Source organism: Centroberyx affinis, unplaced genomic scaffold (assembly GCF_046629955.1).
Source record: "Centroberyx affinis isolate AG114_WGS23_722 - 3 ecotype Tasmania unplaced genomic scaffold, CSIRO-AGI_Caff_v1 ptg001205l_1, whole genome shotgun sequence".
NCBI lineage: Eukaryota > Metazoa > Chordata > Actinopteri > Beryciformes > Berycidae > Centroberyx > Centroberyx affinis.
The window spans coordinates 161535-186988 of record NW_027279723.1 but is presented as its reverse complement, the minus strand read 5'-3'; the positions used below and the strand labels follow the sequence as shown (position 1 = coordinate 186988).

General features: G+C 47.7%; 1 protein-coding gene across 1 annotated transcript in view; it reads left to right on the top strand.

Moving 5' to 3' along the window:
* raph1b (Ras association (RalGDS/AF-6) and pleckstrin homology domains 1b) overlaps positions 1-25141 on the top strand; it is a 46958-nt gene extending 21817 nt beyond the window's left edge. Inside the window, 15 exon segments of the mRNA XM_071524583.1 lie at positions 5585-5704; positions 6081-6186; positions 6420-6632; positions 6995-7416; positions 9076-9150; positions 13385-13462; positions 15703-15862; positions 16386-16507; positions 16848-16913; positions 17034-17177; positions 18245-18355; positions 19343-19441; positions 19580-19700; positions 19853-19989; positions 20144-25141. Coding sequence (XP_071380684.1) covers positions 5585-5704; positions 6081-6186; positions 6420-6632; positions 6995-7416; positions 9076-9150; positions 13385-13462; positions 15703-15862; positions 16386-16507; positions 16848-16913; positions 17034-17177; positions 18245-18355; positions 19343-19441; positions 19580-19700; positions 19853-19989; positions 20144-22819 — 4650 coding nt within the window. The 3' untranslated portion in view covers positions 22820-25141.
* Positions 25142-25454: the final 313 nt, after the last annotated feature.

Below are 25454 nucleotides of genomic sequence, written 5' to 3'. Positions count from 1 at the left end.
AGTGGCTGTGGAAGTGTGTGTGTGTCAGTGTTTTTCCGAGGTGGAGATGGTGAGAGCGATGGACTGATGCCCTGTTATGTTAACCTCCTCAGTCCTCCTCGCAGCACACACACACACACACACACACACACACACACACACACACACACACACACACACACACACACACAAACAAACCATGGATAGGTGGAGTATGGGTCCAAAAATAGTCCATTTAGAAGTGCTTAATGGAAACATCTATTCAGCCACAATAGTGTTTACACAGCAAAGGTCATATTTCACATCCCAGCCCTTCTATTTCCTGTATTATTGAAATATGAAAGGATTCATTTGTAACTCCAGTGTTAGAGCCAGTTCATCATTTGAATGTCAGCTGGGTGCAGGGCAGGTGGTACTGGGGTTGACATTGAATGGCTATAGCATAGGGGCAGGGGCCAGTTGTGATTGTATGGATTCAGTTCCCTAGGTTTTTGTTTTTTTGTTTTTTTTGTCACCTGGCTCTCTATAGTTTTATGTCTTCACTAAAACAAATACAATACAGTCCTATAAATAGGGTTTTTATGCAGACCTGCAAAGTCAGGAAAAGTACAGAAAGTAAATTCAGTTCAGTCTAGAGACACATTTGACTGCAGAAGTAGTAATTGGGGAAATAATTCAGCTCTAGAGCAATAAGGCCTAGTGATATTGCTCAAGCACTATAAGTAAACGCCATATTGAACATCCTTGACCTTTTCATATACATAACTACTCTCTATCACCGATTGATATCACACAACAGCGAAAAAGGTATGACATTTTGAAGTGGACTATTTATAGGAACCTTGTATAATGTCATGGGAAGAAATCAAATCCCAGCACACCCATCCCATCGTTCGTATAGTGACTGAAAGTGAGGCACCTATTTGTACTCTCCCCAAAACTTAACGCTGCTCCCCCTGCTAAAGTGCAACAGGGCAATTTTTGGTGTTCCACCCCAGATGCAGCTCAGTGTGAACCAAATGGACAATAGTGCTCTGTCCCCATCATGCAAATCGAATTTAGAAGGAGCGAACAGTGGAGACCTAATCTGACCTATGATGTCATTGTTGTATTCTCTTTTCCCCTTTCTCTCACGCCTACATGCTCACGTATCTTTATTTCTTTCTGTCTGCTTTCTCTCTCTGTCACTTACCCAAAGGCTTGACTGCAGTTTGGAGTGACTAAATTTGTTTGTCACATTCTGGTGTCAGAGTGGCCCCCAGGCGACATCAGTCATTTCAAAACATTGTGTGACATGAAATGTGACCAGAAGTCAGCAGGTTCCCTTTTGAACCAGTGCAGTGTTTCTTGCCTCTCATAAACCTACTTTCCATAGATGATTATTGTCTTTCTGGATACTAACATCTTTGACAAATGGATAGAAATATCTGTGACTGAACAACATTCTGCTGTATTGTAACCACACGTTATTTGTAGTATGTTTGCCAAATGTATTTGAATTTGTCAAGCCATTAGGTCAGCCTGGTACAGCAGTAGCCTAAAGGTTAGATAAACAAGCTTGTGACCACAAAGTTGCTGGTTTGAAACCAATGATGATTAGGAGTACAAACTAGATTGAACAACATCTTTCAGGGAAAACAATTCTAGATGCTGTGCTCCCCTTTGGTAAAACTGACGACAACATCTACCCTTCATACCTCTCCTTCTCCCAAACCTCTTGACTCTCTCTGATATGAGCGACTTAGTCTAAAGATAGACAAGACCTCCTCCTCCTCCTCAGCACCGGATGCTTGCGGTGCTTTCTCTAAGATTTAGAGCAATGCGATTTCCCAGAACACCCTCTTCATCTTCTCCTTCCCTTCTCCCCTTCACTCCTCACCTCCTTTTGCTGGCACTGCAGCGCCGGCGGGAGCTGTAAGTGTTTACGATGGACCGAAAAAAGGTCTACAGAGGGTTTGCATGACACAGAGAGGCCAAACAAGCACGCGAACCCCATTGGGACGACCTTTAACCCTGACCCCATGACCCTACAGCCACCCAGCAGGCACAGGAGACAGATGAGCGCCGGTCATGCTCAGACAAGAGAGAGGGAGCCAGTGGTATCAGAAGAGGGAAAGGCCAGGGCTGTGTGGTTTGTGATGATGGCTGTAGGAGTGCACTTTCTCTCTCTCTCTCTCTCACTCACACACACACACACACACGCACACAGAGACAGAGACAGAGAGAGCTTTCTCCTACCCCTATGTGTCTCTTTTAGGTCATGCTCCATAAGCTTAAAAGCAGGGCCCCAGGTGGTAATTCACTTAAACCTGCAGCAGCATCTGCTGTTGAGCCTATGATTCCATTAGAATGGCAACACAGCTATATTCAAAGTGCTGTTTGTGTGTGTGTGTGTATGTATGAATGTGTATGTGTGTGTCTTTCCTGTCGGCCTGTCTTTGTCTGTTTCTGTTTATATGGTTTGAAGTTTTTGTTTGTTTTATTTGTATTCCTCACTGCAGTTGGGTTACACTTGCACCTATATGCATATTTCGCTGACTGTGTGTGTGTGTGTGTGTGTGTGTGTGTGTCTATGACTGAATAACTATTGTGAAGGACAGCAGGCTTATTGCTCTTTAAACACAGCTGTTAATGTGTCCTACAGTGCGACTCTCAGCTGCTGTCTGTGTATTTACATATGGAAGCACCTCGGAGACTGTTGGCAAACACAATGCAGGCTCATTTGATTCTGGCCATATCCTCTTCCTGTCAGCCTCCGGCCAGCCATGATGTCATACTTAACAGCAGGGACTCTCAACCCTTTTCATATTGAGGAACCCCCAAATACATCTGCATGTGGCCAAAGGGCCCAAATGGAGCCATATTACAGAGGACAACCACAGGCAAATGGTCTTGGATGGTACAATCATGTAACCATGTCATTTTTTCTTGGGAAACCACCACTCTAAAGGACGCCTGGGGGGGTTTTGGGTCCCAATTTCAGCACCCTAGTCTTCACCACCCCCACCCACAAATCCCTCCCATCCCCAATAACTGATAAGGTTAAGTTGAAGGACAGCTGGGGAAGCTTGCCAAGGAACAGGGAATTGCCAAGGGAAATGAGGAATTCTGCGCATCCTGGCCATTTCCTGTTCGGACTCCCACACATGTTCATGAACACACACATATAAACGCGTGCACACAAACACACACACACACACAAATTGGGCTTACTTGTTTTTGTTTACGTACTTAGAGTCCATCTTTCTCGGCAAGATGAGAAGTCTGTGTTGCTCATGTCTTAAGTAGCCACAGCAGGAAGCTATCCATCATAAAGACTATAACACACACACACGCAAACACACTGCTGTTGTGGCGGCTTTTGCTAGTATACCAGCTGTAGAGACACAAAGACTGTGAAGGGGATTGGGGGGTATATTAGTACACACAGAACCACATACAACGGTGGGTTTGTTCATGGCACGCTGTTCAAAGAGCAGAGCACGTGTGCTATCCGGAGTATGAATGCGTCTGATCTTAAACAGGCTCCCCACAGCTGCTGTGTGTGTGTGTGTGTGTGTTTGTGTGTGTGTGTGTTTGTGTGTGTGTGTGTGTGTCTTCAGCTGAATGATTTTCAACAGGACTGCTATCATTTTCCTATTTTCTTTGCCAAACGCAGCGTATGTTATTACCGTTTACCCATTTTATCGCCCTATTTCACTAACAAGAAGAAATGGCCAAAGCATGACTTTTGGATTGCTCTCAAGTGTTCTGTGCATCCATGAAAGCATTATGTTCTTTGACACACACATACACATACACACATACATAGAGTCTTACTGGATCAAAAGAACAGGGGTCGTCAGAGGGGTTAATCCTGGTTTGGTACAGTCCCCAGCAGTGACTGACACCACACAGCAGGGATAACAGGAGGGAACAACACCCCTAAAGAACATCAATGGGATTACCCAGGCTTGCTCCATCTGACTGGACCACAGTGTGGGATGTGTGTGTGGGGGGGGCACCGGTCCATACCAAGATAGGGGCAATCTAAAGGGGAGGAGATGAGGGGGGGGGGGGGTTGTGTGAGTGTACATGCATATATATGTGTGTGTGTGTGTGTGCTCTTCTTCTGGCATCTGACCAGGCGTCCCAGGCGTGGCTCCTCCTGCACTCGACCATGCTTTCCTCCCCGCCCGCCCCCCGCCCCCGACACATGAATCACCAGATCAGATCGCCAAGATATTCTCTATGCAAGTTGGCATCAGTGTGTGTTATCATTCCCCAGGTTGGGTAACATCCGAACGGTTTCGCTTCTCAGCTGACCTGGAAATGATATGGAGAAACTGGGTGGGACCTCTGCCCACACTGACAATACACACTGTGTTGCGTACCTACACCTACCCTTTTAAAATGGCTTTTAATCTTAAATCCTGACCCCTCTCTTTCTTCTAGTTTTACTGTTATATGCTTTGTCTCCTTGACTCTCATCTTTTGATTTAGTGTTTTGTTATCTACTGTAAAGTGTCATTGAATATGCTGAAAATGGCTGTATAGCTTGCTGTCACCATTTTCACATTTTTAATTGCAAACAGGCAAAATAAGTATGAAAACTAGAATGCAGGCAGCAGAATGAAATGTGTCTACAGAAAGCTGTGTCTACTTTGTCATGTTTGTACATGTGTCAGTGGTGAATCAATCAGACTAAGTTATTAAAATGAAAGGGAGTGAATGGTGTTGACTGAAGGTCCTCAATCAACACTAAGATGCTATCCGGAGACTTGCTCTGTCGTCTTACTGGATGTCTGCTGGAAGTGAGTCAACCGGCCATGCTGCTGCTGCTGTACTTTCCCTACATGGAGCCAGCATGTTGCATTAGCCAGTGACCAGCACCCGATGTCTCCACTAGAGGGCGGTCTTGCCCTTGACAGAACACAGCTGGGCTCTCACAACCGGCTCGCTGTGTCTTGACTAACGCTGGCCCACATAACCATCGACACCACATGTAAATGACAGCCGGTTTTTGATTGACTCCATGGGTATGCCACAGGTTTAGTGAGTCAGTGCAGCGTTATGGATCCCATAAGCGTCCAGTGCTTCACAGTAGAAGATACTGGTTTGTCTGCAGGCCTGAGGAAGGTGTTCTCCTCCTCTTCCTCCTCCTCTTCCTCCTCCTCTTCCTCCTCCTCCCCCCCACCGATATCCTCAGGCACCCCTCTCATTTTAAGTCCTTGCATAAGAGTAGCAGTGTTGGGTGTGTCAGCGGTCGACGGCAGACGAGACACTACAGGGCATTCCACTGCTTGAACTGCATAGGGTGCCCGCCAGGGGTCCGTGAGGGGTTGCCATGGTAACAGGCAGTGAGGTTGGCATGAGCTGAGCAGAAGGGTTTTTTTGTATCATCCTTGCTGTGTGGGTGTGATCTGATAGTGTGTGAGCTTGTATACATGTGTGCACTCAACTGACAATTTCCTTTCTTCTTTGTTCGTGTGTGTGTGTGTGTGTGTGTGTGTGTGTGTGTGTGTGTGTGTGTGTGTGTGTGTGTGTGTGTGTGTGTGTGTGTGTGTGTGTGTGTGTGTGTGTGTGTGTGTGTGTGTGTGTGTGTGTGTGTGCACATGTCCTATAGATGGATCAGGTGTCAGATGATGAATTGGACCATGGGGCGGAGGAGGACAGCGATAAGGAGGACCAAGACCTGGACAAGATGTTTGGAGACTGGCTGGGAGAGCTGGACAAGCTCACACAGGTAAACACACACACACACACACAGGGAGGGTTGTGGAGTAGGGGGATACAGACTCACACAGGTAGAAGAGAAGAGATAGAGAGGAAGGGGCTGTATCCATAGCAACCTTAACACTGCTAATCCTGTCTCCCTCTACTGTATCCTAGCAACTCCCTTCCCGCTACCACCTTGTATCGTGTATTTGTGTGAGTGTGTGTGTGAGACTTGGAAATCTAGCAGTCATGCATAATGGATGCTTAGATCCTGTGTTTTGACTGTGTACTGTAAGAGAGTGCGTGTGTGTTTCTGCCTGTGTGCACCTTGATTTATGCGTGCGTGTGTGTGTGTGTGTGTGCGTGCGTGTGTGCGTGCGTGTGTGTGTGTGTGTGCCCTGTAGAGTCTGGATGACGGCAGGCCCCAGAAGGCTTTGCAGAAGCCCCCTCTCAGGCAGGAGACCAACATGGCCAACTTCTCCTACCGCTTCTCCATGTACAACATCAACGGTGAGAGCCCCGAACTCGCACTCACACACTTGAGTCATTCACATATTGTACAAATACAACCAGAAAACTTAAAGGACCTGTCTGAGACCTGTCTGATCTCAGGAGTAGGTCATTGCAAAAAAAAGCAAGGCTACTCAGGTAAACCTTCCCATGATAAATAAAGGTTAAAGGTGAGGGCGTTTCTCACCCTCTCCTCTGTTCCCCCCCTCCCTCTTCCCTTCCCCCACCTCCAGAGGCGTTGAACCAGGGAGACACAGTGGACCTGGACGCCCTGATGGCCGACCTGTGCTCCATCGAACAGGAGCTCAACACCATCGGCAAGCCCAACTCCTCGTCTCGCGGCCAGGCCAAGGGCCACCAGCGGGCCCCCGGGGGCCGCAGTGCCAGCGCCAAGCACACAGGCACCAGTGGAGGGGGGAGCAGTGGAGGTAGTCCTGCTGGATAATGTGATATAAAAAAAAAACCACGTTCTTCCATACATTTATATATGATCTCCATGTTGATGTTTGTGCTTTGAAGGTGCTATGTGTAGCATTTTAACATCAATAAATCATTACCGCATCAGTTATTATACCAAGGGATCACAATGAATTTGACAATGATTTATTGATGTTTAACAATAATACATATAACACCTTTAAGTTAGAAATGTGTTGCACTCAATATCCGGTTGTAATGTGTCGTGAATACAGTGCAGTATTGGCAAAATTCCTTGAAGAGATTCTTTGAATAATTGCAGTACATCTAGAATACATTTTCCCTTCCATCTGAGCTGTGTTTAAACTCTGAACTTTGAACTCCGCATCAGGGAGCACCAGTAGCAGCACCCGGGCCTCACCGGCCAACACGGTGCGAGGCGGCAGCGTCAACGCTCGCCCCGCGGCCTCCAACTTCTCCCTGGACGACATCACCGCTCAGCTGGAGAAGGCGTCCCTCAGCATGGACGAAGCGGCTCGTCAGACCTCCTCGTCTTCCTCCTCGTCTTCCTCCTCCTCCTTCTCCTCCACCACGCTCCGGCGGCCCTCGTCCGGCAGCGGGCAGCACCGGAGGACGGGCTCGGTGGGCGCGGTCAGCGAGCAGGAGGCTCCGTCCCAGCGCTCCAGCGTGAATTCAGCATGTGCCTCAGCGTCCAGCATGGACTCCCTGGACATCGACAAGGTGCTGAGGGGAGGAGAGGCGGAGGGCCAGAGCGCCCCGAGCACACAGGGACAGAGCCAGACCAGCACAGAGGTACGACTGACGCTGAAACACACACACACCAAGGTTATCCAACAGTCACTATATTATCACCTAGTGAGGAAGTGTGTGTGTGAGAGTGAAACACGATGTGTGTACACTTCTAAATATGGCGGTAAGTGATTGAACAGTGTGTTAATTCAGTTTGAGGTTAATTCAGTTTCAGTTCAGTCAATGAAAATGCAAAGTGGAACTGATTAACAATACTGGCATACCGTTTCATACCGGCATTTAAATCTTTTTCACCTTTTTCGGGATTTTAAAGAAAATCCAAAACCCAAATTGGCTGAACTGAAAGTGAATTAACCCCAATCCTGCTTTGACTTGTCTAACAATTTCCCTGCATGTGTAACCACACAGCATGAAGTTTGGAAGAAACTGCATGCCTCAAGTGTATTGAGAGTCAATCCACAATACAGCTTGTGTATTGTGCATTGGACGGTGGGTTAATGAGTCATTTGTGAATACATTGTAATCTCCTTTTACGCTCCCATGTGTGACTTGGATTACAATGTTAACACCTACTTTCTCTGAGCGCCTTTGTTCACTGACCAAGCATCTTGGCTCTCTAACTATAGCAAAATCCTCTCTAAATTCCACTCAAGAGGAATTTGAAGTGTTTAGATAGTATAAGCCAAAGGGAGTGCTTATAAAAAATAGATTCAGGTGACTTGTAGGGGAGAGAGAGAGAGGGAAAGAGAGAGGAGGAGGGGGGAGTAGTAGAAAGCAAGAAAACGTGAGTATCAAGAGTATAGCGTGACAGCGGAAGAGTAGCTCAAGTTGACATGTAAACGCAATATCCTGCACGTCCCCTGTCCCTCCGCATGTGTTTACATTGTGTGTGTTTGCATCCTTTCCTTTATCTGCGGTCCCTGTCCCACGCACACCCTGCATTTCCTGATTTCCCAGCATGTCTCACTGCGACGGGCCAATGGTAAGACGGCCAAACGGCAGCTTGACTTTGCCTCACGAGAGGGGGAAGTGGATCTGGGCACTGTAAGTGTGCTGTGTGTTTGTGTGTGTGTGTGTGTGCTTGCGAGTGCATGTGTATGTGTATTTGCATAAGCCCACGTAGGGCTGCACACATTCATTTCACTTACAAAGTACAACAAGATGTTAAAAGATGCAAAAAAAAAAAGCAGTAAAAGGATTTTTATCAAATCATCAAGACTTATAATAAACTAATATTTTGTGAAATAATCAGGATTGGCGTTTTAACCATAATCGTGCAGCCCTAGGTCTGTGTGTTATGCATGCAACTGGAATCATGAGCATGAAAGTGTGTATGGTGTGTAAGAGGGATTGCGTGTATGTTGTGTGTATGTGAAAATAGCTGTAGACTGTAGGTTTTGTAGCTAGCCACAGTACACATTAGGTGTGTGTTTAGTGTGTCCACACTCTATGGCAACCAGGTTTGTTGTGTACATATCCATTCTTCATAATCATTGCTTCTCCACCCACAGTTGCAGCTAATGACAACCACAAGTGCTCCGCGCTCCAGCTCTGGATTCTTCTCTCGCTTCCACGCTGCTTTATACAAACAGATCAAAAACCTGCGATTAATAAGCCACCAAGAATCATCTGGCACTGACTTTTCTATATTTTGTCTCTTCCTCTACTCTCCTTTTCTCCCCTCTCCCCTCTTCACCCAAGCACTCCTATCTGGACCGAGAAACCTCGCTCATTCTGAAAAGCATAGCTGGAAAGCCCTCTCACCTCCTGACCAAGGTGACTTCCTCATTCACTCGCTTCTTTGGTTTTCTCGTTTTCTCACTTGTAACTGGACTGCTCCTCTTTCCACCTCTGCATGTGTCTTAAAGCAAAAATCCACCCGAAAACACTTAAGCACTGTTAAAAGACAGCCATTGCCAATGTCCCTTGCATTTCTTGGCCCAGTTTGACAGCAGAACATTTTCAGCAATCTAAAACATCAGTGGTAAACATCAGATTTTGGTGTCAGTCCCTCAGAATCAAAGAGCGAGGGCTTCTTTCTAGACTCTCCATTTTGTACCGTCATTCAACAGTCATACAGGGAGAAATCCATCGTAGAAGAGGCAGAGAGACCAATTTCTCCACTGCCTGATTAGACCAGAATGCAGTGCAGCGACAAGACCATTGCTGTCTCCAGTTCAGGCCTGTTCTTTGGGGGTTGTTGAAAGGCATTCTGGGAAATGTAAGAAATCACTAACTGAAGTAGAAGTAGACGAGGCAGGTTGAGGGAAAGCGGGTAAATTACTACAATTAATCACAAAATATCTCCTGGAATGCCTTGAACATCACAGATTGATAAATATCCAAGGGTGGATTTTTCCTTCAAATCCTTATTTCAGCTCTTACTGCACACATATAGATCGATTTGGTAGATTTCATTGCTTTTTCCCTTCTTGCTTCAACATTTATCTTTCATCTGCTTTGGCCCTTGTGTCTCTGGGTCTTTGTTTTGATTCATTTTTCCTTGCTGGTCATCCCTTTCTCCATGTAACTGTGTCTGTTGATTTGTAGTCTGTCTCCAGTGAGAAGTATGGGAGGGGGTCAGGCTAAGTTTTGATATGGCATAGTTATGTGTGTGTATGTGAATTTGTGTTGAATTGGGAATATCTAATCGGTACGGTAGGTGGATGTTCAAACGGTTTCCATTAAAAGCTGAATTTAATGCCATCACATACATTTAATATATACATGTGAGCCAAATAATGTTCACACACACACACAAACACAGGATAATGAAATGCATGCATCAAGTGTCTGGCAGACATGTGCCTCAAGTTCAACAGTGAGGAATTTCACTCTGTGTTGATAGAATACGATGCGGTCGAGTCGATGTGATGAACCGCTTTGCTGTTGTCGTTGAAATAATGACTGAGTCTGTATGGAGTAATCCTCTTTAGCTTTGGAACGTGAGCTGTGAGCCCTCTGTGCCCTCTGTGCCCCGCTATTCAATACAATAATTCACCTTTCACCCCTGTTTTTCTCTCTCGCTCTCTCTCTCGCTCTCTCTCTCGCTCTCTCTCTCTCTCTCTCTCTCCCTGCACCATGGCCTTCCCCAACTCCCTGCTCTACTGTAACGCTCTTGGCAGCAGGCAGGTTTCCCAGCAAATGTATTGCTCGCAGCCCTTGGCCTCCGTGCAAAGCTCATGCCTATCAGATGTGTGCAGATCTGTGGTTCGAAGTTGGCTGCTGTCTATTGTGATTTATCCCACCGTCACTACAAGGCACCTAGCCAAGTGCAGAGCAAGGGATTCCAGGAGCGGTAGATGATGAAGGCCAGGTTTTTTCTTAAACCTCGTTGAGATTCATACCCAGGAGTGCTGAATATGAGACGAACCAAGATCGCCAGTAGTCTCGTATATTAACTGGCTTTCCGACACGGGTCTGGAAAATGATTTTGATCGTTTTCATGTCTTGAAAAGTTTCAAAATGTCAAAACAAAGACAACCATATACATCTGACAGTCAACTCTGAAAGATCTTCATTACCAACCAAAGGCGATGGAATTGCACAGTTATTTTCCACAACCCCTCCCAACTATCTCCCTTCATTTGAATACAACATGGATGCCAACAGTGGAGCACACTGGGTAATCGGTGCATCTGTACGCCTGGCTGACTCTCTCGGTAATAACCATACAATTCATCTGCCCTCTGATTTTCCGGCCAAAATCTTGGGGGCAGTTACACTATCTCTTTTTTTGTGTATTTGTGGTGGAAAAACGATGGAATTAATCCAATGGAGCTCAAGGCTATTGGTTTCTGTGTTTGGCATATAGGCTCTCAGTCTGTCCGTGTGTGCAGAAGGCGGTTAAATGGTTTCGAAAGCGGCAGAGGGGAGATTGCCTGCGGCCTACAGGCTGTGAAGGAGTTTGTGTGTTAGTGTTACACTTTGCACAGAAAATGGAGAGAGAAAGAGAGAGAGAGGAGATTGCAAATGCTCAGACTCGCAAGTTCTCTCCCTCTCCTCGCTCGCAAATCAGAATACTGAATGAGCGCGGGATGTTTGCGAGCGAACGAGGAGACAGAGAGAGAGAGAGAGAGAGCGAGTGGGAAGACTTCAAAGGGAGAGGGTGCCTAGATTTTTTTTTTTTCTAGGCGAGGCAGAAAAGCCTTTTAAAATTGACTCTGGTGTGGATGAGTGTGAAAGTGGAAGGGGAAAACGCCTGTGGAATAGGAATCAGATTAATGTCTAGTGAAAAGCTGGGTGTAGTGTCATGGGGAGAGAGAGAAGAATGGAGGAGAGAGAGAGATATGCGGAGGGCTTGCACTGACATTTATGGGGCTAAAGCAAGCAGTGTGACTCAGATTGACTCTGCACTGTAAGCTGCACAACCCCCGTGACCTCTTCCCCCTCTCTCACACACACGCGCACACACACACACACACACACACACACACACACACACACACGGGTGACTAAAAGCCTGCCACTATGTGTTGGCCAAACAGACCATTTGCTATATTGCATTAGTGTGTTTGCCCTGGAGATGGTCATGCGGAAAGGTAGTCTGGGTCAAGGAGGGGGGTGCACAAGATAAGAGGCTTGGGCCCTGCTTACCCCTCACCCCCCTCTCTCTCTCTCTTTACACACACACATATACACACACAGTTTCAATATTCAGAACCTTAGCTTCTCATTCACCCAAATACCACTCCTTGTCCTTGTCACTGTAGTTCAGCTCAGGGGCCAGCGTCGGTCACGGTCTCCCCCCTCGTCCCAATTGGCTAAAAGGAAGAGGGTCTGGCAAACGGGGCTCGCTGGTTGGCTGACCCGTGGTTCTACTATTTTTGTGGGGATTATGCTCCATCGATTGGGCACGCTCCCAAACCTCTGCATCTGTTACAGAGAAAGAGAGAGAGAAGCGAGGAGGAAGAGAGGGGTGGGGGGTTGGGAGGGGGAGGGGCCTCCCTCCTCCCTCCTCGGCTCACTTGGGGTTTTAGTCAAGTTGGGCTCATGTCGTTGCGCACATGTGTGCATGTCAGTGAACCTGCGCCGTCCCACAGTCTCTCCCCGCTCAGCACAGTCTCACAGTCTCGTCTTTTGAGTGACCGAAGATGTGGATCGCTTGATTTTCGTTTTCACACTTTGAGGACGGTTGTGGAATAACTCTGTCTACGCCGATAGCTTAGTGTTAAAGGTGGCAAGCAGACAGTCAGTTTTTGCTGATTTTTTTTTTCTTTTGATGTTCTGATGTAAAGGCAAGTGAGGAAGACGTCTGTTTTCTTTTGAACGGATTATGGACACATTCAGATTTTTAATTTTTGCCCCCGACTTTTCTATAGGATCTATGTAGCAGTGTCATTGTGTTTCTGAGTGGAGGACACAGAGGCTTTATGAACTGATCTTATGCTCATCCGCAGCCTGTCGCCCTTTGGGGATCCTCCACTATTGTTTCCCTTCCGCTGTATAGAGAGATCAAAGGAAATCGCTGCTGCTCCATATACATACAATATGGAGTCATAGACAGTAAATGGAGCGCCATGTTTGATTGAACAGTGGGCGAATGTCATGGTAGCAGTGATTTAGGATCACGGTGCCAGGCTCGTTTGTGTCTGACAGAACATTCGCACACGTGTGATAGAACACACGCAGAAGCACACGCGCTCGTTCACAACCTGCGGAATGGAGGTGATGGCATCTTGTTGGAGGGGGCAGGTAAGCGATCCAAAGGTGGAAACGGGTCTAGCTTTGCACACGACACTGTGCGCTGTGGCCTGAGGTGTGTGCATTTAAATGGCTGTGAAGGGTGCTAACTATTTGATGAGGTTGTGTGTGCGTGATGTCTTATTCTAGCCAGAGGAATATTGAGAGGCATGGGGGGAGAAGATGAGGAAAGCGTATGAAATCGAAAGGCTGCCATTGGGTTTTTATGGGGTTTTGTGTGTGTGTGTGTGTGTGTGTGTGTGTGTTTTTGTAATTGTGTATAACTGTGTGAGAGCTGTATTTACTGTGCTTCTGTGTGTCTATCCAGGAGGAGCAGGCTGCCAAATTGAAGGCAGAGAAGATCCGAGTCGCCCTGGAGAAAATCAAGGAGGCACAGGTCAAAAAGGTAGGAGCACCTCTTCCTTTTGTTCACACACACTCACTCATTTTCTCTTATATCAATCCTTTCTGTCCTCCATCATAATCACTGTCATGTCATATTCACTGCATGGTGCATTTCTTTGTGAACTTCATTCACAGCGAGGCAGTGAAGCGCAGAGAAAATAGGTCATTGCAGTGTTTGATTATGTGTGTGTGTGTGTGTGTGTGTGTGTGTGTCTGCCGGGGAGGGAGCGAGAAACCAAAAGGGGGCTCCAGAAAAAGAGAGGGTGTGTACTGTGAAGACAATCCAGACACATTCTGCGTGAGACGGCTTATTTTTTCCGCATCCGAGCGAACAAGTGCTGATTTCTGGTGGGTGTCCCTGTAACGACTGGGACGCCTTGCTCCATTGAAAACCACGGTGTGTGTGTGTGTGGGGGGGGGGGGTTTCTGTGGAGCCCATTGGGAAGTCACTATACGACTCCACAGGCAGGCCATTTTCACCAGTGTTTCCGCCAGTGAATGAACTGTCTCTGTGAATGAGCACAACGGCGTTTAGCAGAATGGTGTCCTTTTATCCGCAGTGAATAGTTGAGACCCAATAGTGTTTCGATGAACAGCGGCGGACTTGGCACTGCCAGCTAGATACAATATGACAAGGGAGAGAGCGGTGGTGTAGCTGCCACAGAGAAAACGATTCATCCAGCACAGTAGAATACTGCTGGAAGTGTTGTGGTTGTCAGCGTTTTAGACGAGCAGCTATGGCTCATTGTATTTGTGACATTAATGTTGAAACGATAAGGGCATGTTCCTTGTGTTTGGGCACAAGGTTTTCGATTTGCTCTTAGTCGAGCAGCAGGATTGTGGTTTGATTTTACTGGGGTTTTTTTGCAGACTAGGAGGATTTTTGGGGTCTCTCCTGTGAGAAATGTAGGTCAGACTCCCCGTGTCTGTGACTCGCAGCCCTCCCTGTATTCTCATTGGCCCAGGCACCCACTCTGTCAACTGTATTGGCATGCTGATTGGATGTCCCGGTCCCAGTGGGAGGGGATTAACAGGAGGCCACGGAATTGAGGGCTTTACTTGATTTCACACCAGGACAGGTCTTAGGCTGCGGTTGTGTGAGTCTGGATTTGGCACGTGTGCGTTTGTCACGTTCAGCTTAGTTTGAGCTTGCTTGGTATGGAGGGCATTTGGGCACTTATGGACGCAAAATATTGACCTGATTACTGGGTGTTAGTGTTTGGTGGCTGTATATGGTACACTGTGACTCCAGTGACCCCACAAACAATTTGAAATATTTCACCTAAGCCTTACAAGCAAATTATTGGATTGGATCCTTCCTGTCAATTCAAATAGGCACTGCTGCCATCCCCATCCAGATTCCACAGCTTGACTTGAGACTGTTTACTTAAAACTTTAATGGTGTGATGAAGTCACTGGAGGATGCATTTAAATTGTTCCTTTAAATATTATTACATTGTAGCAATATCATGTAAAAAAACACTGTATTTTGCCTTATTACACTGGTTGCAAATTGCACAAAATTGTATCATTGGTCAACTTACCTGTTAAGTGATGAGAAACCAAAATCATCCATGTGTCCCTGGTAGATCATTTGTTCCATGCAAACACTTTAGCATTCATTGTGTTGAGTGATAGTAGGTGACTAGCATTATCTCAAATGTGACAAAATGAGAACTTGTAGCTGCTCTAAAGCTAAATGGTAAATAATCTCAATTGATACGTTGCCAAGTCTGGCAGTTTTGTGTGGTAGATTGGTCAAATTTACACAAAATATGATATAAAAATAACATAAGTCTTTGAACTAGTAGGGATTACTTTTCCTGTATCCAAAGGAAGTGAAGGTGGTGGGCGATGGGAGACTGTGTACAGCTAAAAATCACTGCACAGCGGATGAATACATGGTTGGTCACCTGAAAAAAATAAACCTTAAAGCTTCATCAGCTATACTGAGTTGATATTTCATTTTTAAATTGTAGGACTCTATAGGCCCTATAATAAAAAACACCAACAACTTAAAGGTTAGTCTTCTTACTTTGGATAATGTTAGTGACCTACTATCACTCAACATAGTGTATGCTAAGGAGTTAGCATGGAGCACTAGACTGAATGATCTACTGGGGAAATATGGATGATTTTGGTGTCTGTATTCGGTAAGTTGACCAACGGGACATTCTCCCTCGATTCCTTCATCCTTCTCCTGCTTCAACTGTGCCTCCTCTTCCTCCTCCTCTTCCTCAGCTGGTGATCAGGGTCCACATGTCGGACGAGAGCTCCAAGACCATGATGGTGGACGAGAGGCAGACGGTCAGGCAGGTGCTGGACAGCCTGCTGGACAAGTCGCACTGCGGCTACAGCCCCGACTGGTCTCTAGTGGAAACCATCAACGAGCTGCAGATGGGTAAGGGAGGAGCCGGGGACCGTTCACACCGCACCTGAGTCAAATAAATGCTGTTTACGGTCGGCTTTAGTCTGCGCTGGTGCCAGATGGGTGGGGCTCGACACACGGAATAATGCCATAAGTAGTGGAAAGTTTAGACCGCCATAGGGAAGTATTCACGTTAGTTTAGTATATTTTTCTGTGATTGAAAACTTACCAGATGCTGAATTGTCCTTTGACCCAAATCTAGTTTAAACACACACACACACACACACACACACAAGCTACAGCCTTGACTAACACATGCAGAGACAATCAGCAAAGTAGGTGACGAACATACACTGTAATTATCTGTCATCTCTGAGGAGGCGATGTCTGTGCCTTCAGGCTGGTTGTCAAGCTCACAGTTAAAGGTCCGGCCCCACCCAAAGAACAGAAACCCCTGGAGGGAGGAAATTAGGTGCACATTTGGCAAGTCAGCAATAATAAAACCTGCACGTCTCACATCCCATCTTCATTACCCCCCCTTCTTCTTTCTCCTCAGAGCGTATCTTTGAGGATCATGAGAACTTGGTGGAGAATCTGTTAAACTGGACCCGGGACAGCCACAACAAGCTCATGTTCATCGAACGCATCGAGAAGTACGCCCTTTTCAAGAACCCTCAGGTGACTCTCCATTACACACACACACACACACACACGGGACAGTGAGGATACCCCATCTTCTCAATACATTTTGTAGCCGCTCTGCATTCAATATGTAAATACTTAAAGTGTATGCTATGTACACAAACACATTGTTTATGCATGCTCAGTGCCTAGAGAGCTGGGGAGAGTGGAAGTAGGTCAAAGCTCTAAAGAGCGAGTAAAGGTGAATAATTTATTTAACATGAGAAGACGAGGTGAGCCAACTCACCTTGTCCTGCTGCCTCCAGCTCCCATCTCCCCCTCGCCCCTCTCCTCTCCTGTTCTTCTAAGCAAAATTGCTCTTCACGTTCATTTCCAGAACTATTTGTTGGGGCGGAAGGAGACGTCGGAAATGGCCGACAGGAATAAAGAGGCTTTATTAGAGGTGAGAGATGTACAAGCATAAACTTGCGTAGTATTGACTTCAGTTCGATTTTAGCAATGAGGAGTATTATTCACAAGGTGGATGTGATAACATTGATTTGTGTGTGTGTGTGTTCCTCAGGAGTGTTTCTGTGGCAGCTCGGTGTCGGTGCCAGAGATCGAGGGCGTGCTGTGGCTGAAGGAGGATGGGAAGAAGTCGTGGAAGAAACGCTATTTCCTCCTCAGGGCTTCAGGGATCTACTACGTCCCCAAAGGCAAAGCCAAGGTCAGTGAGACTCTAGATAGACATTGCTCAGAGGTGTGTGTGTGTGTGTGTCATGTATGGCACATCGTTACTCCACTCAGAAAAGTGAAGAGAGAGCAGAAATGTGGTCGGGGTTATGAGAACCAGATCCACACAATGTGCTCTGTGGTATTTCCTGTTTAGGGATCTGATAACTCTGGACACGACAGAAATGGCATGTGCCTTTTTTTCTTTTTTTTTCATCTTTCTTTTTTTTTAAAGCTTTATTTATCCAGGGAAGATTTGCTGAGCACATGTCTTCTATTTTTAGCAGCATCCTGCTTCACAGACGTTCAGTTACAGACCTTCGTACTCAGGAATTACCATAGTAATCTACAGTCTCGGGTGTCACAACATCGGGATTTAGTCACTGTACCACGAGACACCAATATTGTTTATCATTGTTTTGCCTGATTTGAGCCCTGAAAATATGGTATGAGCAGTAGATTACATACAGCACCACCTAGGGCATTGTATACTCCACTGCCCATCTATTAAGGGTTTTTGCGTGCCGCCCATTAAAGCACAAGTTCAAATGTAAAAAGGTTCTGGGACTACAGTGGGACTTACATTACCATAAGTATTTAAAGCTCATTTATAGCAACTTGACCATAGAGCAGAAATAGCATGTTACAAAAAAAACTCTTTTGACCATTAATTTGTAATATAGACTTCTGGGATAGATAGACTTCTTGGATTCAGTCAGTCCAAGCTGTAACCAGGTGAAACAAATAGTACAACAGCATGTAAAAACATTAAAATGTCAAATGTACAAGACTGAATAAAGAATTTGTACTATTTCTGGAACATTTGAAAATGCAGTTACCTGCAATTTGAGTGTTTCCATCTTTCCTTGGACATCACTTGGACTGACTGAATATGTGGAACCATGTAGGAACCGGCCTGTGGTGAAGTCTCTGTGCCTAAAGTTATTCTGGCACTATGGACAACATGTGACCTCTCCACTCTACACAGAGCAGACCTGGTGCCTTCGTACGTCAACCATGTGTCAAAGCATCCTGTTCTCTCCTCTGTCTCCCTCTCTGCAGGCCTCCAGAGATCTGGTGTGCTTCCTGCAGTTGGACCATGTGAACGTGTATTATGGCCAGGACTACCGCAGCAAATACAAGGCTCCTACTGACTACTGCCTGGCCCTTAAGGTGAAGCCCCACTAATATAATACATGTACTTTTTTGCTTGAATTACCTGAAAGTAATGGGAAGTGTTAAAATATAAAGCCCCATGGTCACCCCTTCATCTGCACAATGGTCTGCACTCCTGCCAAAAAATGTTGGAATTTATAATGAACCAGGCAGAACATGTATCAGGACAACAAGAGAAGGTAATGCATAGATACAGGCTTTTGTCCACCACTCACAGTGGCTTATACAGCGGTCCTACACTGATGGAAGATGCAGACAATGGGAATTTCAGGACAGGTGTTTTCCAGGTCTGGAAAATTATACTATTCTGGAAATATCATGGAAATGTATTCATAATCTTATTTTTATCCAGTCAAGTGTTTGATGACAAGTTTGTCTGCTAGTAGATGTAGTCTTCTTTGAAAGAGTAATAACCCAAATAACAAATTTGCTTATTGCAAAATGCCCAAATGATTTATCCAAAACAAGAGTTGGGATATTCAAAACAATAGTCAGCAACAGAAATGTAGCATGTCAACACAGACACCGATAATTAAGGTGTGAATTCCATGCGCTGTATATGGATTCAAGATAGAGGTGTGAACATGTGGAAGTGTTGTTATGGTCCCGGAGGCACATTGGTATCAACCATTCCCCACACACTTACTCCATCAGCCTTCCATTACGAACACCACAGCTTCTTCTCCACAGCACTCTGACAGTCATTTCCAAAGAATTCAAATAATTCAATTAGATTTATTTGATTAGATGTGATTCACATTTAATGATCCTGTACGTAGGTAGTAAATCCAACTTTCCTTGTGTCAGTGTTATTAATGGAAATGCTCTCATTTAATGACTAGAGGATGTTTTACTGCCAATGGAGGTTCAGTCCATTAAATATCCTGTATTCCTGTATAATCTTCATCATGAAAAAGGTGTGAACGACGTGTTAAGTTTCTGTGGACTTGTAATGGGAATATACGCTCCGTTTTTACCTTGCAGCACCCACAAATCCAGAAGAAGTCACAGTACATCAAGTACCTGTGCTGTGATGATGTCAGGACCCTGCACCAATGGGTGAACGGGATTCGCATCGCTAAGGTAGGTCTAAACCTCAGCTCCTTCTGTGGTTTGGTTAGCCAGCGAAGAGACAAATGAGAATTGTCCAATATGTATTAAACACTGCCGACAGGAAACAGTAAACTAACACTTTCATTGTATTTATGTGTGTGTGTGTAGTATGGGAAGCAGCTATATGTGAACTACCAGGAAGCCATGAAGCGGACGGAGGCGGCCTACGACTGGTCCTCCCTCTCTACCGCCAGCATCCGATCAGGCTCCAGCTCCGCCAGCATACCTGGTCAGTACACTGGCTCATCACACCTGGGCTGAGCACTAGTGTAATAGATTTCAAATCAGAGCAAGAGTGTTAACATTTTTGTGTGTGGAGCGTTTAATGAAGCACACCTCTAAATTGACACCTGTGTCCTGTCACTGTGCGTGTGCTTCCAGAGTCCCAGTCTAACCATTCAGGCCAGTCAGACAGCGGGGTGGACACAGGCTCCTCTCATGGCCGGTCCCAGAGTGTGGTCAGCTCCATCTTCTCCGAGGCCTGGAAGAGAGGCACCCAGATGGAGGAAAACACCAAGGTACGGCTTCTTTTTAAGAGACATTTACTGTCTTACAACAACACAAAAACACCTAGATTCCTTTTAAACTAGCTTATTTGTTTTAGAATGTCTCTTTCTTCAAGTGTTCCGGGTGTAACACACCGTCTCTTTCTCTTTGAATCCCTTCCAGCAGATGAGGATGGAGGCGTCCAGAGGGGCCACCCTCCCCCACGCCACTCACAGCCACCGGCATCACAGCCAGCATTCGGCCGATCACCCCGCCCCAACGCCCTCTCCCCAGGCTCAGCCCCAGCCGCAGCCCCACCACCAGCCCCACCACCAGCCCCCCCAGCATCATCACCCACCCCAGCATCATCACCCACCCCAGCATCATCACCCACCCCAGCATCATCACCCACCCCAACATCATCACCCACCCCAGCATCACCACCCACCCCAGCATCATCACCCACCCCAGCCCCAGCACCCACCCTCGCAGCCCCAGCCTCCACCACTGTTGCAGCATCAGCACCTTCCTCCCCAGCCTCAGCCTCCTCAGCAGGCCGCCCAGCCGCCACCCCAAGCCCCTCAGCAACCACCACAACCACCGCAGCAGCAGCAGCCGCCGCCGCAGACCCTCTGCAGCTACACCCACATGCCCCCACCGCAGCAGCAGCCCTCCCCTCCGCCCCCTCCTCCCCCGCCTCCTCCCCCTCCTCCCCTGCCCCCGCTCCAGAGTGTGTCACACCACTCGCCGGCTCCCACCATGTTCAAGTACAGCACCATCACCAGGCTCCAGAACCAGAAGGCTTCCCAGGCTTCCAATTACCACAAGCCGATCAATCACCTCCATCCAATGGCCCAGCAAGTCCTGCCCCCGGCTCCGACACCACCGTCAGCTCTGGTGTCCGTCAAACCCCAGGCCAATCACATCCAGGCTATGGCTAACGTCCCGCCTCCGCCTCCCCCTCCTCCTCCCCCGCCCCCCTCCATGCCCGCCCCCGGGTCAGCCATGGCTGTGCTAAAGCTGGGCCCTCCCAGCCCGGCCGCCCCGACTGCCTTCATCCCTCCACCGCCACCTCCGCCTCCTCCACAGACCAATGGAGCGGCATTTCCTCCCCCTCCTCCTCCCCCGCCAGCTCCCATGCCGGGTCTGTGTCAGTCAAACGGGCTGAAGCAGGTGCTGAAGGAGAGGTTTCCCAGCCCGCCGCGGGACCTCCTCTCTCCGAACGGAGGCCTGGAGGATTCCCCGCCGCCTGCTCCCGCTCCACCACCCCCGCCTCCTCCCCCTCCGCCGCCCCCTCCGCCTCCACCTCCCCCCCAGCAGTTCCCGGTGCCGGCTCAGTTCCCACCTCCTCCCGCGCCCCCGCCGGCCCCACCCAAAACGTTCACCCCAGGCTTCCTCCCTCAGACCGCCCCAAAACCTGTGTCGCCTGTCTCCCCGTTCCCTCCCGCCCCACCTCCTGCTGCCCTGAGTGGCCCCGCCCCACCCCCGCCCCCACCCCCTCCTCCACCTGCTCCCCTGAAGAAGCAGTTCAGCCTTCAGGCAGGCCACGCCTACAGCCAGCCTCCTCCGACTCTGCCCAAGCAGCACAGCCTGTCCAAGCCGCCGCCCATTTCTACCGGAGCCCCTCCTACCACTTCCTTGGTGAAACAGATAGCCAGTCAGTTCCCAGGCGCCTCGACCCAAGCAGCCAGTCACGCAGAGACCCCCAAAGCCCCCCTCTCCCCACCTGCGGTGAAGGCCAAACCAAAATGGCAGCCCGGCGGCGGCGGCGGCGGCCAGCAGCTGCAGTCTTCAGAGTTCCCTCCTCCTCCTCCTCCAGAGAGCAACGCAGGCTTCCCTGCCCCTCCTCCACCTCCCCCACCTCCTCCCGCCCCCGTCACTGGCCCCACTCCACCTCCTCCCCCTCTCCCCCCCGGGAACCTGGGCTCCCCCTTGAGGAGGTCGCCCTCTGGCTCCTCCTCCTCCGGTCTGGGAGGTAAGAAACCTCCTCCCACCCCCCAGAGGAACTCCAGCATCAAGGCCGACTCCTCAGCCTCCTACCAGGAGTCCAGGAGGAACCTGCTCAGCAAGTTTGCTCCCCAGACCAACACGCCTCCTTCCTCCTCCTGTCCTGCCTCCTCCTCCACTGGATCCCCCTCCAAGGACCCCCCAGCTGGACCCCCTGCCCCGCCCAAACCAGGCAAGCTCAACCTGGCCAACCTGCCCTTGGCTCTCCAGGCGAAAGTAGGCCAGGTGAAGCAGTCCAGTGGCGACTTCCCTTCCCCGCCACCTGAGTGCTCCTACTTCCCCCCTCCTCCCCCGGCCTCCGAGCTCTTCCCCCCTCCCCCACCTCCCAGCGGCGACGCCCACAGCGGGGCGCCCAAGGTGGCTGTGGTCAATCCCCAGCCCCAGGCTCCCCCCCCTCCTCCCCCCGCCTCCCTGGTCAACAACCCCTCCTGGGGAAAGAGCTCGCTGAAGAAGACAGCTCCCCCCACGCTCCTCCGGCGTAACAACACCACCCCGGAGCCCCCTCCGCTCTCGCCGCCACCCCAGCTCCCTCCGCCCACCTCCCCAAAGGGCAGCTCAGGCCAGCCCAACTTCCTGGAGGACCTCAACCGGACTCTGAAGCGCAAGTCGGTGGGCCGCCAGGGTTCGCTCAACTCCTCTCGCCTGTCGGGCAAGCTGGACCCGGTGGGCACCATGGACGACATGGCGCTGCCTCCGCCGCCCCCCGAACTGCTCCTGGACCAGGGAAAGCAGGGCAACGGGGGAAACGGGGGCTACATGTCCGGGAACATCTCAGGCTATGCAACGCTACGGCGAGGACCCCCGCCCGCGCCACCCAAACGTGGGGACACCACCAAACTTACCGGAGAGTGTTGAGATCAGGAGAGACCAGGACAGAGAAGGTGAACGGATAGATATTGAATGGATGGATACTGAAGTGAACATCCATTAGAGAGACGGGAGAGAAGCTGAATTCCTTCTATCCTCCTGGGATCACAATAATGATAAATAAATGACTGTGTATATACTGAAAGCCAAATCAGACCGGGGTCACATAGTGTTTGCAAATAATTATTGCATTTGTTTTAACCTATTTGGAGTGGTGGATCAGTGGGGTTTACAGCATTAGGACAATTAAGACTGCAGCAGGTAATTTCGAGGTCACAGAAAAGTATCCAGAATTGACTTTAAAATACTTTCCTGTCATTGTCTTTACTTTCTGGCACTCATTGTATGGCCCTGTGTGGTAAACCCCACCCATCTGGTACTTCAAGCAGATTAAAACCAGCCCTAGTAAAAATTGTGCAAATATTACTGGATCCGGATCTGAGCCAAACCACGTATCCGCTTCTTTGCCATAAGTTTGTGCCACGTATTGGAGACAAAAAAAAAACAAAAAACAAATGAACTCATCAGGATCTTTCTGCTTTGGTACTGCATGGACCTCCTGTAAAAACAAGCTGTAAAACATGAAGCTCTTCTGTTGTGTGCGTGAGAGAGAGAGAGAGAGACAGAGTGAGTATGCATACACACAGTGTGTGTGTGTGCATGTATGTATGATTATTAGGCGTGAAGTAGTAAATGTTTAGGAAGGCCTTCGTTGAACAGGGATTGTTAGTTTTGCTTTTATATGAAATTATTTAATGATCGATAAATGAAAGGATTTTCTTTTTTATAATTCTGTCTTTTAATAGCTGGTCAACAAAGGATAGAGAGGATCAAAACATTTGGGCACAGTGGAATGTACTGGGGAAAAAAGAGTTTGAAAACATTTTGAATTAACGCACGTGTAGGAAATGATTCAGCAACTAAAAAAAAAAGCTAAACAAATCTGTTCAAACTTTTAAATCTGTTTTCTTCTCAAGCATTCCCAGACTGTCTCCCCACTTGGTTACATGGCAAATGCAAATCGGAAAGGAAGCCTTATTCACAAAGACTTGCACAGACGTCAAAGCAGAAAGGAGATTCTTCCAAAGGCTCAACAGAGTCCGGACTGTGCAACTGGAAAAAAACAAAAAACTAGACTTTGAGGGGTTTTTTTTATTTAATGCAAAGAAAATAAATGTGGCCTATAATGGACTTCTAGAGATGGTGGGGAGGCCTGTGGTGGTGTGTCTTAGTGGGCCGTGTGAGTTGGTGGCGTGTGTGTTCCTCGTGTGTTGGCTTGATCTTTGGACCTGACCTTTTTAGTTTGTATCTGTACAGTTCCAGCTGCTGCTCCCTCCTTGTCGGTCCCCGCCGCCTTCTGATGTCACATGGTGTCACAATCCAGGAAGTAGAATGTACAGATCGGATACGCCCATGTGCAATGTGCCCATCCTGTCCCCGCGAGGTGATCCCGTTTGGAAAAAAAGACACGTTTGTCCGGTTAATGTACAGAGCATTAAATGATGTAGTTGAGAACAGAAAAGGCCGGAGTTAACTAGCGAAAAGCCCCAATCGTCTGACTGGCATTAGACTGAATGTTGCTTTCAACTATGTGTGTCTATCGTATCTCGTTTCTTCATGGTGCCATTACTGCTTCAGTGCTTCAGCCCATAGCGCAGAGGGACTAAGGTCAAGTCTTGATTTTGCACCTACAGAGTGGATCATGGATGGGTTTTTTTTTTATGTTTCTTGCAGCAATGCCTCATTTTTAGGGTGCTAGTGCTGTCCTTCGAAGAACTGTGATCTATCTCATTCTCACCATGGCCTCATGTGTCAGGATGACATATCATTTATTATTGCTGACCGTTCCAACTGGTCTCAAAGTGGCTGTAGTGCAGCAATGGTAGCTTCAGGGCAAAAAGTTCAAGTCCCGCTGCCAGTGTCGGCGCACGCTTTGGAAGTGGTTTACATGATAGAGTTCAGAAGAGACCGTTATATCAACAGGTTGAGTGATCTTATCATGAAAACACCTCAGTTGTAATGGGCGGTTCTGTACAAGGCCTGTTTAACATGCTATCCTCTTATCCTACTTACCCACAGTGCTTTGTTTGCCACTTGAAGGCAGTGTACCTTTTCATATAACTGAATATCATTGTCCTTTACGGGATGTTTGCTACAGTACAGTATGTAAGTTATTTGATGTGCTGATTCTGAACATATGGGGGGCCAAAATGAAATGAAGAAAAACGTGTGGAGATACAGAGTTAATGTGTCCTCTTGCATATAAACGGAAAATCACAATATAAATGTTCAAACCAGACCTCAACATGTCTCCGAGTCCTCTTTTGTTTCAGTTGATTTTTTACAGCGAGTAGCTGGAAAGAGCCACATAGGCTGAGAACATTTAATTCACTTATTGTCGACTAATGTAATGCATTTGAGCACCATGGACATCACAAGTGTAATGATTTAAGTGGGAACAGCATTTGGCCAATGGACCTCAGTCTCCCTCTTGTGGTTTCACATGGCCCTGCACCAAGAAAGACGTCCCCAAATTCTATTAAGTGATTGAAAAGGAAACTTTGTCTTAATTAGTATTATAATTACCCCATTTTGTAGCCTCACTTGCCACAAATAGTAATAT